This window comes from Balaenoptera ricei, chromosome 15 (assembly GCF_028023285.1).
Source record: "Balaenoptera ricei isolate mBalRic1 chromosome 15, mBalRic1.hap2, whole genome shotgun sequence".
NCBI classification, from domain to species: Eukaryota; Metazoa; Chordata; class Mammalia; order Artiodactyla; family Balaenopteridae; genus Balaenoptera; species Balaenoptera ricei.
Window position 1 is genome coordinate 7,809,250 of NC_082653.1, and position 14,127 is coordinate 7,823,376.

Below are 14,127 nucleotides of genomic sequence, written 5' to 3' on the forward strand. Positions count from 1 at the left end.
ATCCCTGCTCTAAAATCCCAGAGCGCTGCATGCACAAGTCGTCTGGGAATAATCTGGGGATGCTTTGGGATAGATCATACTACATGCTCTTCCCCTCTTTAAATCCAACCACCCCACATGGTTAAATCATAACTTCTCAAATGGCCCTAACCTTACCATGCCAACCCAGTTCCTTTTGGTTTTGCAGATTTCTTTCCAGATGTGGATCTCTATGCATGTATTTGCAGCCACATTGCATGATTTGCATTATTTAACTGTTGTACATTCATTTCGGATTTTGTAAATTTACTGTTTTCAAAGAAGAAACTCATGAGTCATAATTGTCTGTACAATGCACAGTCCCTGGCACTAAGCAATGAACAGAGTAGGCGTTCTGAGAGAGCATTTACGTACGCTCATGTGTGTTTGCGTTTGCAGTGTTTTTATACATTGATGACTCTGAAGGTTTATCCACTAGAGATGGCAAATGCATGGCTGTGGGCGGCATGGGGTCTTACAGGTAGGTTTCCTTTGTCCCACAAAGCATTACTGGTTTTTGTTGTTGGTTTCAGCTGGAATTAATTTCCAACAGTTACAAACGGGAAGATACTATAAACAGTCAAATTCTTGACTTATCTGGAAAAAATCAAGAACTCTCCTACACGGAAACCACGATCTCATGTCGACAGTTGTCTGGTCTTGAGCTTTTGATATTTCACCCCAGTTTCCTCTCAGCCCTCTTCTCTCACCTTCATTTTCTCTCTGACCTCTGCTGACATTTGAAATGACAACTTCTGCTACAGTTAAAAATATTGTATCTATAGATAGATAACCCACGTAGCTGTCTATAGATGTCCATACATATCCAAGTTGATTTTAATGCACATACTACACACTGCAATGGACTGAATACTGTGTCCCCCACCCCCAAATTCATATGCTTAAATCTTAACCCCCAAAGTGATGGCATTAGAAGGTAGGGCCTATGGAAGGTGCTTAGGTCATGAGGGCAGAGCCCTCATGAATGGCATTAGCGCTCTTACAAAAGAGACCCCAGAGAGATCTCTCACCCTTTCTGCCATATGAGACACAGTGAAAAGACAGTCATCCATGAACCAGGAAGCGGGTCCCACCAGAATCCGCCGGCACCTTGATCTTGGACTTCCCAGCCTCCCAGTGAGAAATAAATACATTTGTTTTTTATAACTCACTCAGTCTGTGGTATTTTGTTGTAGGAGCCCACATTGATTAAACACACAGGTAACAACTGAGGCACAAAGTAGGTAAGCAGATGATGAGGTGGTGTATGGTTGCTGTGTTACCAGGTGGCCTTTTGGAACTTTCCAAGGATGGCATTTAATCCAAGTACTACATTGATGAGTACAGGAGTAAATCTTCTGCCCAAAAATATACTGACCATATTTTCAGCACAAAGATTCCAAGACTGCATTCTACAGCGGCGTACACTGGGTCATGAGCAAGAAATTCCACACGTACCATTGAATTTTTCACGCTCTGTAGCAAGCGCTCGTGCTGCTCAGCTATGGCCAAGGCAGCAGAGTGGACTTTCTGGTAGATGGCCTCCCCATCTCGCGTTTGAAAGATAAACAGCCCTTCACCAGTCTCACACATCCTGTGAAAACAAAGACAGAGAGCTTCTGAACACCAGCTCCTACAAGTTCAATGCACCTAGAGCCTAGAATAGTCTGATATGAGGCTCATTTATTTTGTATGAGATTAGGATTCTTGTTCACATGGGCTAAACAGAGTTAACTAGAATCAAAGTGTTCAATGAATTGGTATTAATAAGGACAGGGAACCAATCACTCTAAGCCAACACGGTGCCCAGTGATTTTTGTCCTGAAGGTTTTGTCACAGAAGGTCAATAAGCTGTTTCTGGATTCTTAGTATAATCCCTCTACTTCCTGTGTGACTCTCAGAGAGGACACCTGTGCTACGGCCTTTCCATCCCAGTCGATGAATCAGAAACTCATCAGAAACGGCGCCATGCAGCTCAGAGGTAAAAGAAGGATCCTATGACTCTCAGATTCTGTCCCAACCTTCCTTACAGACAATGGCTTGAAGAATGATTTCATTTCCAAAAGCAACTATGCTTTCCCAAATCACAGATCAAATTTTACTCTAGGTGTTCACTCCACGTGATGAACCAAACGCAGCTAAGAGTTTTTTTTTTAAATGAACATAACTTTGCTGAATTAATGTGTGGAACATAAGAGAAGTTACTCAAGGAAAGCTAGATGGGTTTCAACATTAATGTTAAGGATTAAGAAGAGGATGATTTCTACCTCAGACTGTTAAAAAAAATCAATTATATTAATAAGGGAAGATTGGTACACATAATTAGGCAAGAACCAAATAAATGTGTTTTAACTACTATATATATATACACACACACACATACATACATACATATATGTGTATATATATGTATAGTGTGTTATATATAATTAATAAATATATTTAATTACTCTAAATATTTTTAAAGACTTGGACAAAATCCTATTATCAAGGATAATTTTTAAAAGGATATTTTTTAAAGTTCTGATTTTGATACATACATATATCAAAGATAAACTAAGAGGTTGTTTTTGTTTTAAAGAACAATCTTTAATTACATTATTTATAATTATTAATAATTACTTAATTATTCTAAAACACAATTCCACTCCTTGCACCTCAGAATCTCTTGCTGAAAAACTGAATACCGGCCTTAATGCCTGAGTTTGGCTCCCATCTAGAGGCTCACATCTAAAGAACTTTTTAACACAGCATGGAAACCAAGCAAATTTTCAACCCAAACCTGTTAAATATTTTATCTATTCCAGTCTATGCAGTTAGTGCAATAAGAAAGGAAGACTTATCCTTATTTTCCACAGTTGGCTCAATACCACGGCCATATGGCAATTTTCAGCACATATAGCATAGCATATGTTAATTGGTCAAAACCTGCCTCGCTTGAATTTCACTAATGTGGACCATGTAAGAAGAAAGAGAAAAACTAGAAGGCTCTTTCAACCAGCTAATATAAAGAACTAGCTTATGAGGTTAATCATGTGATTTTAATTATTAAGTCATCCTAATCCAAGGAAGAACTAAAAACTAAAATTCAAAGCATATTTACTCAAGCCCCATTTCCTTCCTGAAGACTTCCTAAAATACTTCAGTCCTCACTGCTATCCCCTCTTTATTTGATCCACCATACAAATTTGACTCTGCTACTTGGCACTTAATTCTGCAACGTTTTAATTTTTTCACACCTCTTTTTTTCCCATCAAATACGGAAATATAATTTGTTAAGAGGACGGTAACCTCAATCAATTATTTAAGAGGACGAAGTGGTCTTCTGTTTCCTCTAGGGCAGAGGTCATTTTTACTTACTTAGATGCCAACCTTGGTTCCAGAAAGGATGAAGGCACCTGTTACTGGGCAACATTTGTAGGATGATTGATTCATAGCAAACGCTGCAGCTGTGTTTCTAAAACTTGACAATCTAGTGGCTTTTAAGGTTTTTGTAATGGCAACCCACAGTAATAGATATAGCTTAGATTGTGACCTAGTACATCTGTTGATCTATTTATCTATCACCTAGTTATTATTTAGCTATCTATTTATCTATCATCAATTTATAATATGTTAATATTTTCTATTATATTTTTTAACACCAGTGGTGAAGTGCTTAATTGACATTATGACTCACTAACTGGTGAAACCTACTCTTTGAAAATCACTCTTTTATCCAATGTCTGCTTTTGGTTAACATAACGAAGCCACAACCATCCTTTAATGACATTTGACTCTCTAAATAATTACTGTGATCAAAAACAAACTAAATCAAAACAGAGTATCAAGTATTCTTCTTGAAAGTACACAGACTTTCCCTGCCTCCACCTAAGGATCTGAAAGACACACACACTCACACACATACACACACTTACACATACACACACTCACACATACACACTTACCACTTACAGGAAGAACCAGGAGTCACAACCTCAAATTCCATCAGGGTTCAGACAAAGAACGTGAATGGATAAAGATGCTCAGACCCCCTACAACACACAGCCACACAGAGGCAGCGTAGCTAATGGACACCAGCCACCAGTCAGCCCCGGTCACATTTAAATGGGGAAATACGAGCCCAATGTAGCCACACTTCTGATTGTCTAAGAGAAATCAGAAATTTTTATTTTTATATGAAATAACCTGAATTTTTAATGTTGGCAGCTTTTTCCTTTGGTTTTTTTTTTTTTAAGCTGTAGGGGCCAAAACGCCTCTAAGGACCAGATCCGGCCAAGAGGCCACCAGTTAGCATTAAAGGCACAAACATGCACTAAAGAGCTCTAAACAGAACAGGAATTAGGCCTTTGGTTTTCCTAATTGTTGGGACTTTCATCCATACTGTTCAAAGGTATATGCCCTTCAGTGGGACAGCAGCGACCCAGAAAGTGTGGGTAATGTACAAAAATTGACCTCAGATGCTCTTCCATTCAGTCTCTTCTAACCTCTACCCACGAGTTCTTTTATTTCATTCACGCCCCTCAACCCAACAGATTTGTTTGGTGCTGTTTCTATAAATTTATTTATTTATTTATTTTTGGCTGCGTTGGGTCTTTGTTGCTGCGCGTGGGCTTTCTCTAGTTGTGGTGAGCGGGGGCTACTCTTCGTTGCGGTGCACGGGCTTCTCATTGCGGTGGCCTCTCTTGTTGCGGAGCACGGGCTCTAGGCACGCGGGCTTCAGTAGTTGTGGTATACGGGCTCAGTAGTTGTGGCACACGGGCTTAGTTGTTCCGCGGCACGTTGGATCCTCCCAGACCAGGGCTCGAACCCTTGTCCCCTGCATTGGCAGGTGGATTCTTAACCACCATGCCAGCAGGGAAGTCCCTGGTGCTGTTTCATAAGCAGCTTTACAAGCCATTTAAAATGTTATTAGAGGCCTTTGGCAAAATAATATAATGGGCCAACTTCCCAAGGCAAGTAAGAAGAAAACAGGGAAAAAAAGAAAAAAGGCAAGGAAAGGAAAGGAAGTCAAAAGAAAAGCACATCAAAGGGGTAATTGTCTTACATAACCTAATACAGCTACGTCTGCTTCACATCTCTGGAGAAAACACAACACAGAACAAAGATCTTCTAATGGGTTCATCTATCACAGACTTGCAAATATACGGTCTTAACGTTTTTCTTTTTGGCCGTACCACGCAGCTTGCAGGATCTTAGTTCCCCAACCAGGGATTGAACCCGGGCCCACGGCAGTGAAAGCACTGAGTCCTAACCACCGAACTGCCAGGGAATTCCCTTCAAGTCTTGACTTTTAATGGTCCCGATTCCTTTCTTTCTCTTTACCCACTGACTTTGACCTTGGACACTTCTAGCATCCAAAGCCGTCCCAAATGCCCCAAGCCTCTTTCCTGATGGCCTTACGCTAACAGAACCAGTGGATGGAAACCCAGAGGGAGTAAAATAATGAGTTTAAGTTGGACCTTTCCTATGTCCTTTGTGAAGATAAGGATTCAGATATAAGAACTTTGTGGCCATACAGATGCACATATAGCTTTGAATTTCTCAGTAACTACTTTGCCTAAATGATATGCCTGTCACTCCAAACCATGGATTATGCAATTAGTTAAGAATCCATAAGAAAACCAAGAGCTCAGAAAGTATTGGGAAATTCATTCATTCACGCACACAGTAAGCATGTATCAAGGCAGCATGGAATAAAAGGCTTGGTAAAGGTACAGACTTGGGCTCCAGGCCGCCTGTCTGGGATTGCCCCTTACCAGCTTTGTGCCTGGTACACGTTAGTTAACTTCCCTAAGCCTGCATATCCATCTGTAAAATAAATATAATGATAGTAACTGTCACCTAGATTTATTAAAAGTATTAAATATGATACTCAGAATGCACAAAGCACATCTTCAAATAATGTGCACTTCCCTTATTCCACTGGAATGTAAGCTCCACGTGGACAGAGATTGTTTTCTAATTTATTCACAGCTTTTCCACCAGGGCCCAGCACAGGACTTGGCCTATATTTAGTGTCCAATAAATAGCTGTAGACTAGATTAGGAAACAGCAGACAGGGCTAGGAAAGGAGTGACTGAGAACTTGACCCAGGCTTCCTTGAGCAAGTTTTATTTAAACTGAGGGGTCACTGAGCCACCGTGGGGAGGGAAGTGATTTGGAGGAGAAAGCAGGAAGAACAGTGCGACAGAAACAACTGCACACAGAATGCCTTGAGGCGGGACAGAGTCAAGAGACGAGATGATACGTCGGAGAGACGGCGGGGGGAGGGGCGGCCCGCATGCCGTGACCCACAAGGGCTCTGAAACAATGCTCTTCACTATCTCCAAGTCACCACCTGGATGCAACACCCTGCACTGGCACTGAACGCCCAACTTTCTAATCTTTGCTCCTTCCCTTTGACAATGACATTCCACACCAACATAGTTTATTAGAAAAATACTGACGGAATTGAAATTACGAAGACCAAAATAAATGACCTCATGGGGGACAGTATTAATACGCAAACTTATGAAGTTAGAAAGCCAATCGACTCAACAGTTCCTCACTTTCAAGATGTATTTTGTGCATGTGCGTGTGTACACGTGTATGTGTGTGTCTTTAGGATATTTAAACATTGCTAAAAGCAGAATGTATCTTAGCCTCAACATGTATATTTAACATAATCTTTTCTTCTCTCCATCCCTGTCATAGGGGTTATTAGATCAGTACTGATTTTTCACTTTTACGATTATATATTATAACTGAAAGAATGCGGTACTTGTCACACTAACGTTAGGCAAATCATAATAGCGGCTGCAATGGATGTAAACAAAGGTAAAGGCACGGGCTTTGTCTTTGAGGAGTTTACAATTTGTCTGGTTAGACAAGATCCACATATGCGAACGGGTTCAAAGATAATATAATGGTAGAGTGAGCCGTTACAGGTCAGAGGAACAATCAAGAAAGGAAAGGTATACTTGGGAAGAGAGGCGGGTTTGCGCTAGACAGCAAAAAAGGAAATCAGTCAGCCAAAAAACTGGGAGAAACAGATCAGAAGCACCTTGCAGAGAGGGATACAAAACTAGGAGCAAAACCCTGCAGAATGCTGATATTCTTCTGTCCGTGAAAGTCAGGTGAGCAAAGGAGGAGCACCCCTCCCCACCTGTGGCCGCAGCGATGCCAAAGAAAACACACACACACAAACTCAAATGAAGTCAACAAGAGGCTTAACCACATGGGATCTAGTAGCTCCATCTCGAAGAAAAATCCGGAGAGGAGAGAAGTCTGTTAGGAGCGTGTAATCTGAACAGGGGTTCTCCCTCCATTGGCACAACTAACATCAGCGATACCTGGATGGCCAGATCATCCTTTGTTGTGGGGACCGCCCTGCACATTGTAGGATGCTTAGCAGCATCTCTGGTTTCTACCCACTGGACGCCAGTGGCGTCCCCTAGTTGTGACATTGATAACTGTTCCTTGGGTGGCAAAATGCCCCCAGCTAAGAATCACTGAAATAGATCCAAATGAAGGGGATGAGGGAGCACCTGACTTATGCTTAAATGGAAAAGAGGCTGCACACACAGGCAGCTTCTTGCACACACAGGCAGCTTCTTGCACACGCAGGCAGTTTCTTGCACACACAGGCAGCTTCTTGCACACGCAGGCAGCTTCTGGGTTCAGGGGAGCCTGCCTCACTGCAGACCGTGCTCAGGTCGGGGTAAAGAGCGCACCCTGCACTAGTGGGTCTGTTTTGTCCTGTGCGTTCCAATTGTTGGCCTTGCTGCCTGGTTGATCTCAACTTGAGAAGAGATGGTGGTTGACTTTGCTAGTGCCGTGTGTGTGTGTGTGTGTGTGTGTGTGTGTGTGTGTGTGTACTGGCTGAAGATCAGGCCAATCTAGGCTGTCACGTGAGACTGTTTGCCTGGGCTTTGCTGCAACCAGTAGAGCGAGATATGGAATCAACACGAGACCCCACCGGATGTGCCACCCAGGCTTCTGAGCAGGGGACAGCTCTGTGAACATCGGTCATTCACACACAACTTTCATTTGTTTGTCAAACCTTTGTGTCACCTATTTAATATTTTTAATCAACTCGCTTTTTTCCCCCCTCTTAAACAAATGTGTTGTAAATGGAATCATCAAATCCATATCATAAGCCAGTATGCTCTGCCATAAATTGAAAGCAGACGTGTACATAAATACAATGAAAATAGAGTTAGTAAGTCATTAAACTCTTGTCTAGGTCCTCTTGTCAAAGATCCAAGCTGGAAGTTTGTTTACTTCTCAGTAACACGGGTCAATTAAAAAGTGTTAGACGATTCGAGTGTTTAAGACATGCCAGCACGCCCACTGAAATGTTTCTGTATAATTTAATCAAAAAGATCAAAAAGGTAATTGAAAAGAAAATGACTTCATCACTGTTAAGAGTCACATTCGTTTAACACTATGTCTCTATCACCTAAAATCATCTCACATTTTGAGGAACTACAGGTGCAGTTTGCAGAGTCCTGCTCTGGGTGGTGTGGGAGACGAGACATTTCCATCCCAGCTCCCTCGGATGCTGGAATCATGACCTTGCGCATGTTCCTTGACCTCCTGAAGTTTCAGCAGCCTCATATTTCAAATGTGAGTCATAAACTCACCCAAACTTCAGAAGGTGGTGGGAAATCGTGTTTTATATTTAGCAAAGGATCTGATATCGAGTAAACATTTAATTAGGATTTGTTTTTGTTATTTGAACCCTTTAAAATGTCAAAGCCAATGAGGATGGGGTTCTCGGGGAAAACTTCACAAGGGCCACATCTTTGCCCGGAAGGAAATGTGGGTGATCGCATCCCGGGACAACAGTGGGGAAGCAAGAATAAGATGCATGGGAAAGGAAGGTGTGTGGCTGGGGGGACGATCAGGTCTGAGGCTCACGAGCGTGTGAAAACAGAGCAATAGGAACCTCTTCCTCGAGAACGGAATTATGAATTCAGGCAGACCAAGTCTCCCTTTAAGAAAAGAATCAGCTTTCATTGGATAAGAACTATGATGCGAAATAGCGGGTGTTTTGTTTCTCCAGCTCCGGGAAGAATACGGGGTCGGTCATGGAGTGTCAGCAACACCTTAGTAAAGCTTCCGAGCCAAGCGATCAGGATGAAGACAAAGGTCCCAATTCCGAGTGTGCTTTGCTACATGCTGTCCTTTCTCCTGTGGTTTCATCTTCAATGTCACCAGGCTTCCTAAGACCAATTCCCTTAAATGTGTACACAGACCATCATTATCACTTTTTAGATACACGTTCGAACCCTTCTGTCTGTGGACTTGAAGGTTTGTGGGGAAAAGAATTAACTATCCGAAGCCATACAACATGGCTAGAATAAAAGCGAGCGGTGACTTATTACTCGCATCTGTTCTTAATCACCTAACATGTAAACAAAGTCAAAGAAAGATGACTTTTTTTTCTTCCTTTTGTGCTTTCTCATCTTAAGCCGTGGCTAGATCTAAGTCCTTCTGTCCAGGATGCATTTTCCCTCATCCTTCCTGCTGTAGCTGTTTATAAGGAGCAGGTTGCAAATGAAGTGCCAGTCTCAGTTTTTAAACCCAAATATAATGTGTAGCTTTACGAATCCCTGACAGGATGAAAAGCCAATTTAGGGAAATTGCTGAACGAGCCTTGACGTTAACGTGTCCAAAGCCGAAGTCTGATCATCGTCAGCCCAGCTCCCCGGCCCCCCGATTTAGGAAGCTCTGCAGTAGCAGCCACTCCTGGGGGGTCGGGAACCCCTCTCTTTCTCTCCTAACCCACATCCAATCAGTGAGTAAGTTCTTTCGGCTTTAGCTTCAAAACACTTAAGCCCACGTTCACTCACCACTACCACCATCGTTGCAGACACCCTTGTCCCTTACCCTGAACACAACGATGCCCTTCTAACTGGTTTTAGCCAGAGAGAGTCTAAAAAGAAGTCAGACCATGTCACTTCTTTGCTTAACACTCCCTGTATAGTCAAGAATTTAATCCTGTCCAAAAAGAGGTCTGGCCTTTGCCATGGGCTCCTGGGAGGTCATTTTTGTTTGCCTGGGGTTCTAGGCAAAGAGTAACAATATGATTTAGGATGAGCTTTGGGTCACATGGTATCTGTGGACCTGGAGACTGAGGTCATCCATGCGGGCAATCAATGAATCAATCAGTCATGCATGTGATGGAGCCCCAGTAAAAACTCTGAACGCTGTGGATCGGGGAGCTTCCCTGGTTGGCAACACTCTGTATTGTCACACATTGACACCAGGAAAGTAATGATGCCCTGGCCCTACGGGGAAAGGGTAACAGAAGCTCCATGTCACCTACTTCTCCAGCCCCCACCCCAGGCACTTCTTCTCTTGGCTGATGTTAATCTGTATCCTTCTCTGTAATAAACTGTAACTATGAATTTCGTAGCTTTCAGTGAATTCTGTGAGTCATTCTAGCAAATGACCAAACCTTAGGTGATATGGGAACCCCTGAACTTGCAACTGATGTCAGAAGTGAGAAAGGTCTTGGGGACTGTTCCTTCACACCGTATAGTCCTCCAACTACGCAGCCCCCAGTGGCTCCCGTCTGACTAAGACTAAAAGCCAAATTCTTTACAATGTCCATCAAGCCCCACGTGGCCTGACCCCATCGCATCTCCACCTCTATCATGCATTGCTTCCCCCTCACTTTTTCTGCTCCAGTCTCACCGGCCTCCTGGCTCTACTTTATGCTCTGCTTTCCAGATACATACACTTCCCCCTAGGCACCTTCTCCCATCCTCCTACTTCTGGCTGTAATGCTCTTCCTCCAGATTCCTAGGTGGCTCACTCTCTCGCCTCTTTCAGGTCTTTATTCATACATCACTGACTTAGTAAACCTGGTCCTGCTCACTCTATTTAAAACTGCACCCCTCCTTTGACACTTTCTATCGAACACCTTTATTTCTCACTGTGAGACTTACACATTCTAACATGTGTTGTACTTTTTCTTAATGTTTGTTATAGTCTGTATCCCCTCTCCACTAGAGAGTAAGTTTCATAATAACAGAACACATGTGTGTTTTATTTATTGCTACATACATAGTGCTTGGAACCACACCAGGCTCCCAGGGTACACTCAGGGAATGTGACGTCACCTACGAAAAGTTGGTCGCACCACGCAAATAGCCAACAGGTATACGAAAAATGCCCTACATCACTAACCATCAGGGAAATCAAAACCACAATGAAATATCGCCTCGTACCTGTTAGAATGGCTACTGTGAACAAGACAAGAGATAACAAGGGATGGTGAGGACATAGAGAAAAGGAAATCCTTGTGCACTGTTGGTGGGAATGTAAATTGGTGCAGCCACTATGAAAAATGGTATGGAGGTTCTTCAAAAAATTAAAAACAGAACTGCCAAAAGATCCAGCAATTCCACTTCTGGGTATATATCCAAAGGAAATGAAATCACGATCTCAAAAGAGATATCTGCAACCCCATGTTCACTGCAGCATTATTTACAATAGCTGAGACATAGAAATAACCTTAGAGTCCATTGATAGATGAATGGATAAAGAAAATGTAGTGTGTGTGTATATACACGGACACTGGAATACTATTAAGTCGTAAAAAAAAAAAAGAAGACAATCCTGCCATTCGTGACAACATGGATGGAACCTGAGGGCATTATGCTAAGTGAAGTAAGTCAGACAAAGAAAGACAAACACTGTATGATCTCACTGACATGTGGAATCTGAAAAAAGCCAAACTCATGGAAACAGGGAGTAGAAAGGTGGTTTCCAGGGGTTGCGGGAGGAGGAAAAGGGGAGATGTTGGTCTAAGGGTACGGACTTCAAGCTGGAAGATGAGTTAAGTTCTGGGCATCTAATGTACAGAATGGTGACTATAATTAAAAATACTGTATTGTACACCTGAAAGTTATGAAGAGAGTAGATCTTAAATGTTTCTCACCACAAAAAAAGGTAATTACGTGAGGTTAAGGTGTTAACTAACCTTACTGTGGTGATCATTTTGCAATACATACATGTATCAAACCATCACCTTATACACCTTAAACTTAAATGATGTTCTGTATCATTTATACCTCAATAAAGCTGGAAAAATAAATAAATTAAAATAAAAAATACACCTTAAATTTTTTTTTAAAGATGGCCACAAGACAGGAGGCATTGGTGAGTGTCTAATTTCTTTTTCCGAAGGTCACAAGAAAGTCATCCTTTCCTTTAAGGATTTCATATGCTAGAACCAACCACAGAAGCTCAAAGGTAAGAGGGGACCTAGCTAAGCTTCTTACGATGGCCTTGTCTTGTCTGTGTTCACACCCACACACCTAGCACAGTGTCTGGCAGAGAGCAGATGGGCAATAATGAAAGATCTTTAAAGATGATGATTAAAGAGGTTACTCTGTAGAGTGGAAAGGGGACTCTCCCTTCTAATTTCACACACACCTCCACTCAAGCAATATTTATAATACAATTATAAATGAAAATTTATAAATAAAAAATCTAAAATTATTTTTTAGATCGATGCTAATGAAGAATGAATGGCCATATAAATGGCACAACTGTAGTTTCTGTTTTCTTTCAAAAGAAGAGAATTTCACTTCCTCTGAGCAAGGCTGTGTGGGATCTAACGCATCTGTATTTAAATTTCTCTATTCAACATAGTAGGAAGCGCCAAGTACATTTTATTTGTTAATTTGCTTTCAATCCTTTAGTAAGAATGAATATATGCTCCACAAAATATTTAGAAGTGAGGGATTACTAAGTAGCTTAGAATCAAGAAGACAAATAGAGAATATCCAAAGGTTTATATGAGAATAATGGTCCTTTTACCTGTACACTCATCTACAGTTTTCTTCTCCAATGAAAAGTTATTTCACCAGTTAGAATTGTTTTTAGAGTAATATACACAAGACACAGATGATTTCTTTTCCAAGACTGTTCAGATGTCTTTACATCCAAAAAAAGCCTTTTTCACCAATTTGTGCACTCCATTTAAGGAAAAGAATTTGTATATGCAATGTCAATTTTCACATATTCTTGGCACACCTAAAAGTTTCTCTTAAAACGATGTCAAAAGCACGAGAGGGACATTCTCTGGCTGGTAAAGAGAGGCACCCACGTGTGGTAATTATTCACCACTTTCTGCCAAATGTCACCTGAGCTGCCCTCAGCCCTGCAGGTGCTAAACCGAGGGTAGTCATTTAAATCAGTCAGGAGGTAGGGCAGAGCCTGACACTGAAGCACGCGAACTGGGCAGCCAGCTGTGAAATTCACAGGGAAACTTACTGGACACCTGCCACCGAGCTTTAAACAGTAACGTTTCAAGAAGAGTTCCATGGGGGATGTTGCCGCAGTTAAAACTTCATGTCAACTGGACCTTCCCATTAAAAAATCAGAGACCCTGCCAATCTGATGAGCTTCACTGAAGCTTCAGGGCATTCCAAGTGGAAAGAAACAAACAAAAAAACTAGAAAAAACTCAAATAAAATAAGCAATGTGTCTCTTCCCCCATCCCTCCCCCCAGATAAGCTAATTGTTCTTTATCTCCAGGGGCAATAAGTGGCAATTAATTGTGCAACTGTACTTTATTAAAAAGATTATATTTCAACTGTGGAATTCTTCAAGGAAAAAACAGAGGTACGGTCAGAATTGCCTATACTGGGGAAGAGAGGGGGAAACAGCATCTAGAAGACTCTAATGACCTTTGATCATGATACTGCCGCCCACGAGAGATGAACAATTCTGACTGTAGGTGCCTGCACTCCGAACTAAAAGGACAAATAGGAGGTTCCAGAATTAAAGTAAACTAAGACAATTTATACATGAGTGCTGGTTATGCAGTATGCCTTCTCTTCCTTAGCTCTGTAGAGTTCATTCAGAACTAGGCTAACCTAGTAGAGTGGTGATACTTGGCCTTCTTAGAAATCTGTAGGGTTTGGAAGTAAGAAGAGCTGAGGGTGCTCCTGAATCCACCATTTACTTACTGGTCTCGTGCCTTTGGATCAGTCACACAGACGCCCAAGTTTCCCCTTAGGATGAGCATAGTAATATCCCCTGGTTTATATGACCAGCAAATGGCTTAAATGAGACAGTGCATGTAAAATGCTTAGTACAGCAACT

At 41.8% G+C, this 14,127-nt stretch overlaps 1 protein-coding gene across 1 annotated transcript in view; it reads right to left on the bottom strand.

Moving 5' to 3' along the window:
- DOK5 (docking protein 5) overlaps positions 1-14,127 on the bottom strand; it is a 153,551-nt gene that overhangs the window by 32,800 nt on the left and 106,624 nt on the right. The window contains exon 6 of the mRNA XM_059896161.1: positions 1,477-1,612. Within this exon, the coding sequence (XP_059752144.1) occupies positions 1,477-1,612 (136 nt within the window). The remainder of the gene's footprint in view (positions 1-1,476; positions 1,613-14,127) is intronic.